Source organism: Chiloscyllium plagiosum, chromosome 7 (assembly GCF_004010195.1).
Source record: "Chiloscyllium plagiosum isolate BGI_BamShark_2017 chromosome 7, ASM401019v2, whole genome shotgun sequence".
Lineage (NCBI taxonomy): Eukaryota > Metazoa > Chordata > Chondrichthyes > Orectolobiformes > Hemiscylliidae > Chiloscyllium > Chiloscyllium plagiosum.
This window is the reverse complement of record NC_057716.1, coordinates 31,528,531-31,534,530: the sequence shown is the minus strand read 5'-3', so window position 1 is coordinate 31,534,530 and position 6,000 is coordinate 31,528,531. Positions and strand designations below refer to the sequence as shown.

General features: G+C 39.9%; 1 protein-coding gene across 1 annotated transcript in view; it reads left to right on the top strand.

Moving 5' to 3' along the window:
* Positions 1 to 6,000, top strand: part of LOC122551443 — a 268,783-nt gene that overhangs the window by 251,341 nt on the left and 11,442 nt on the right. The window contains exon 8 of the mRNA XM_043693364.1: positions 4,505 to 4,577. Within this exon, the coding sequence (XP_043549299.1) occupies positions 4,505 to 4,577 (73 nt within the window). The remainder of the gene's footprint in view (positions 1 to 4,504; positions 4,578 to 6,000) is intronic.

The window sequence follows — 6,000 nt, the reverse complement described above, 5'->3', positions numbered from 1 at the left end:
AATGACGAAGGATGATCCGATGTATCTGGAGGTTGGTGGGGTGGTAGGTGAGGACCAGTGGGGTTCTGTCCTGGTGGCGATTGGAGGGGCAGGGTTCAAGTGCGGAGGAGCGGGAAGTGGAGGAGATGCGGTGGAGAGCATCATCAACCACATCTGAGGGGAAATTACGGTCTTTGAAGAAGGAGGCCATCTGGGTTCTTCGGTATTGGAATTGGTCCTCCTGGGAGCAGATGTGGCGAAGGCGAAGGAATTCGGAATATGGGATGGCGTTTTTACAGGGGGCAGAGTGGGAAGAGGTGTAATCTAGGTAATCTAGGTGGGAGTCAGTCGGTTTATAGTATACGTCCGAGATAGAGGTGAAGAGGTCTAGGAAGGGGATGGAGGAGTCTGAGATGGTCCAGGTAAATGTGAGGTCGGGGTGGAAGGTGTTAGTAAAGTGGATGAACTGTTCAATCTCCTCTTCAGGATGCTGCCTAACCTGCTGCGCTTTTCCAGCAACGCATTTTTAAGCTCTGATCTCCAGCATCTGCAGTCCTCACTTTCTCCTATCACATGGAGTGAGTCAAATTGGCTGAGGACAAGTATTTCTGATGCTAGGGACTATTGGAGGAGGCTGCAATGGACCATCCACTCAGCCCTTCTGGCTGAAGTTTGACTACCATATTCAGTATGTTCAGCGTACCTCAACAAATTGTGTCTGACAACATTTTGTAGTATGCTACACAGCCCTACTGTAGAAACTGGAACGTCCAACAGATTACATCCTCTCCTCTCTGCCCTCATTTGAATGGTCTCGCAAAATGAACTGTTCATACCATAGTATCCATGAACAATAAATTTAAAGCAACTTGCCAGGTTCTCTGTATGGCGATGCTACATTTATGTGGTCCTGCTCTAGTCAACAGCTCATCCCTACCAGCACTTTCGGGTTTCAGAAACAGATCCTCACATTTCTTCCCTTTCACAATCTCATCACTCAACTACATATGCAAAATGCATTATTAGATAGAAGGGAGAAAATAATACAAGAGCAGGATCACAGAGTCATAGGGTCACACAGCACGGCTTAACTCATCTATGTCAACCAAGTTTCCCAAATTAAACTAGTCCACTTGCCTGGGTTTGGCCCCTATCCCCCTAAACCTTTCCTATTCATGGAACTTTCCAAATGTCTTTTAAATTTTTGTACCTGTACCTGCATCTATCACTTTCTCTGATATGCAAGCCACCCTTCATGTGAAAAGATTGCCCCTCAGGTCCTTGTAAATCTTTCTCTTCTCACTTTAAAAGTATGGCCCCCAGTTTTGACCCACTTGAAGTAGAACAAATTCTGAGAATTTTGCGCAAACACATTGATTCATGGAAAGATGTTACACAGTTATGTTCAACCTAGGCCATATGACTTTCTAATGAGCAATGGTCAAGCCCTGTGAAGAACCAAGCTGCATATGATTGGAGACCTGTCATACAGGATGATGACTCAGGCATTGAAAATATCATGGCAGTTAACTACTACACATCTAATGATACACATCCATCTGCACTAATATTTAGCATGTAGCACACTGCAAAATTATGACAATTGTATCTGGTTGTGTTATATGTCCACCAGCGCATTACCTGAATGTATAAGAGACTATATATTTATAAATCTGGGCATCATTGTTTTCCAGAAAAAGGGTTCCTAGTCTCTAAAGGCAGAGGAGGGAAATCTTGTATTAATGCATAGATTCAAGACCAGGCATGCAGCCCTGTATCTTTAAGACAGACATCACAATACATGATGTTTTGGTACAAAGATACTCTCCCCACTCTCAGTCCCTACCTTTGTGTAATGGAAGCAGTGTACTTAGTCAGTTAGGCATGTATTATGTACTGTAGCATCAATAAGCACAACTCCAAGACGATGTGTCAAAGTCTGTGATTTTGTAGTCAAATAAATAGTGTTGTTCATAATCTTCAAGAAATTTGACTCAGTGGAACTCTGTCTTCTTGATATTTGTATTACATGTTGCAAACTACAAAGCACATGGAGCTTACACTTTGCAGTAGGTATGTATTACGTTGTGTTATGACTCTAACAGGATCAATATGCTTGTAGTAATCAAGCTGCACTAATCCATAAGCCATACCATTGGTGTAATTGTTCTGATTCAATCATAAAAATCACCAAGTTGATTATTTTATCCAGAACAAACGAGACCTTCAAAAGGTTTCTTTAGTGAACTCAAAATAATGTGCTTATTATAAACTAATCTTGTTCCTCAAGCAAGTGGAAAAGCTAGTTAACAACAAGCTCTATTTCCTATGTTCCAATATTAAACCATATTCTATTGACCCCCCAAAAAATACATTCATGTGGCAAACAAGAAAAAATAACATGCAAAGATGATTTTTTTTTATTGCAAAAGGGAACAAAACCATCCCTATGGATCACATGTTTGAACTCAAAGGGTAAAATGGGATGATTTCCTGCAGTTCCCCAAACTTCCTGTTGACAAGATGGAAATGATGTCTGTTATAGAATGATGTAAAATCTTCAGTGGAGATATCAATTCAGATGCCAGTCAGTTAGACTTGGGCCTTTTAAAATAAGTAACAACTTGGCTTTCAGGGTTCATGGTGTAGTCAGAGATACTAATATTTTGGTACTTTCTCAGGTTCCTCGAAATAATTCACTGAGATAGATTTGTGCAGCTTGTCCTGATGTAAGGCTTTCAGCAGGGAAAGAATTGCTTACTGATTACTTTGGAAGTCTTTTTTTAACTCCATCTTCAGGTGCTGAAAAAACAGGAACCAACTCCAGAACAGTATTACCAAGCAACCTTCAACACATAGGCAAATTCTGTTCCAAACCAAGTTTACCTCGCAATTAAGGCCATAAAGCTCATATCTTAGCTCTCTTAAAAGTTTTGATTGCCTCCTTTCCAAAGTTACTTAATTTTTTAATATTGTCGAGTAAGTCTCATCTCACAAAATGAAACCCAGAATGTCCAAACAGTTTCATATTCTAGTTCCTGGTGGACCCTAAATGTAAGAGAGAGAGAGTCAGACAATGGGCCAAATAACCTCCTCTACACAATAACGATTCTGTGATTTTGTGTAGAAACAACATGCCTCCACCCTTGGTGAATGAAGCACTATTTTTCATGTAAAAATGAAGACATGCCCTGTAAAAACATAAAAAAGGTCTTAAGCTTGCATGCATTCATCTCCATCAGGATGTCCAGACAGTTTCATATTCCAGCTTCTCGTAGCCTTTAAACATAGATATGTATTCCTGACACTTCTCAGTGAATGTTACTTTGTTAGATCCTCAACCACCCTGGGAAGGTGGTAGCTGACATTCACCTTTAACCAAATCATTCTGGCATCCCAAAGGACAGTTAAGTTTCAACCAGACATGTGTGAAATTGGAGTCACATGTAGACTAAAGCAGATAAGGATGGTAGGCTACCTTCCCTAAAGAATATTAGTGAACTGTTTTGGTTTTTATAACAATCCAACAATTTTGTTGTCGCTTTTGTTGATGAATGTTTTGGGTGTATAATGTTAGCTTGTGAAGATAATGTGTTGCACAACATAAGTAAAATGTTTTGTATATATTCTTAAAGAAATAGTGATGTAATGGTTAAAGTAGCACAATATCACATGCAGGAGATATCTCAATAAGTCACTATAGTAACAACATGAAGACGCCTTCTTTGAAATTCTATGTCCAATTCCTCTGACTGCCCTTCAGCTTTGTTTGCATTTACCAAGAACAAGATATTAAACAATGCTAGTTTTCAATTCAGAATTTTTTTAAAACTGGAGTTCAGATTTTCAAACTGCCATGATTTGAACTCATTGCTTCTGAGTTATTAATCTGGCCCTCTAGAATGCGAGTCCAGTAACATAACCACATACTAACCAGACCCTGATATGTGAGAACAATAAGTTTGCTATCTGAGCTGGTGTGCTAAATTTAGGAACAGGAGTGGACTATTTAGCCACTCAGCCATTAGAAGGTGGTTGCCTCTATGTATTTTCAGAGACATTGGAAGCAGCCCTAGAGTCAGTAGGACTATGGCAACTTTATTTTTATAAAGTTAAAAATCACACAGCACCAGGTTATAGTCCAACAGGTTTATTTGGAAGCACTAGTTTTCGGAGTGCCGCTGCTAACCACCTGATGAAGGAGCAGTGCTCCAAAATCTAGTGCTTCCAAATAAACCTGTTGGACTATAACTTGGTGTTGTGTGAGTTTTAACTTTATACACCCAGTCCAACACACCAGCACCTCCACATCATTACTTTTATAATGTTATTTATACTGGCTAATACTAACAAATCCAGTGAGCTCACAGTAACAATGCAGTGGCTATGTCTGATTTTTCCCCATGAACCGGTTCTTACAATGGATTATTATTACAGACTAATTCCCTCAGTGAGTAACCCTTCAGAGAAATGCAAGTGAACATTTTTGTTAACTGTTTTTCTTTTCTATATCTCATGCTAATAGATAGCTCATTGATGGAGACATCACCTGCAGCGATGTCTGAAGTATTTGAGACGCTGTCATTTCCTGTGAAAAGGTAATACTTTTTTTTCAGTTTTCTTCCCTCCTGTAGATGTTGCCTCATTGAGATGTTACCTCAATTCAAGGTAATATCGAGTAGTTTGAAGCTGGAGATGTAACTTCCTACAATATCTTCCCAAAGAGAAAACCACACTTATCATGGGGACTGGAGCTCAGGCTAAAACTTATCAAAAGTAAAGTTCATCTTTAATATGTGAGGAAACAGCCAAAATTTTCAGTTTGACAAGAGCCACACAGGCAAATAATTTCACCAAGATGCGTAGCAGGTAGATACCTTGAGCTGTTACAAATGCCGTAGTCACCCTTGTTCTTGCATAGTGTTGTAATCTGTAAATCATGCATAATCTGCACCCCTGCCCCACTCATCACCCCTCTCTCCAGCAGAGACAGAGATTTTCATTATTGCTACAGGATTCCAGTTTCCCAATTTGATGTGTTCAGGCAGTATAGTAATAGCGCCTAGAACTTTGCCTGCGGCAAGATAGTCAATCACTTTATAAGACAGTTGTATATCTCGATAGGCCTTCTCTGGTATGTCTTGTGTCCTCAGTGACATTGATCTCCCAGAGTGCAATTCAAGGTGGTGCTTAAATGTTTAATACAGACAATAATGACTACTCCTTCCATTGTATCCAAAGGAACCATTTTCTTTGCTGATGGGCCTGTTCCTTTTTAATCTCTTCATATATATTGCTATTCGTTCTCTGTGTCAAAATACATCTAGGAATTCTAGTGGAGTTGCAACTACTAGTCATTGGTGCACTCCCTAGCAATCTGTTGGACTTTATTTCAATGAGTTCTTAGTTATGTCGCCTGAATCTCTCTTGGAATGAGCAAAAGCAGATAGCATGGTGTCAGTAACAGGATCCTCAAATCGGCCAGCATTTTCCTGTCCTTATTTTTCATACGCTGAGTGTTCAGTATTGTATATAGAGTCTCAAATTGATTTCATTTTGCTTCTACACTGTGTGGGAATCATAGAGAACACTATGCAACTGAACCGTGGAACATTAGTTTTATCTGGGTGTTGATTTCTGCTGTGTCTGAAAAACCTGTCAAATGGGGACTTCTCACATGAAAACACATCAGGGAGTAAATTGTGGTGAGTGCATGTGTTCACAATGATGTTCAGAGAATCAAGTTTGCTAATGATCTGATGTAGCTGGTGTCAGTGCCCTGTTCTTGGATGTCACCAGGACACTTTGTAAAAACCAAAAGGCATAGAAATAGGAATAGACCATTTGGTACCTCAACTTGCTCCGCCATTTAACCTGATCCGGATCAAGCCTTAACTACCCTTTCCTGCCAGCTTAGCATAGCCATCAACTCCCCAATATTTCAAAACTCCATTTATCTCCTCTTTAAATATCGCTCAGTGATGTAGCCACCACAATTCTCTGTGGTAGAGTATCCCAGAC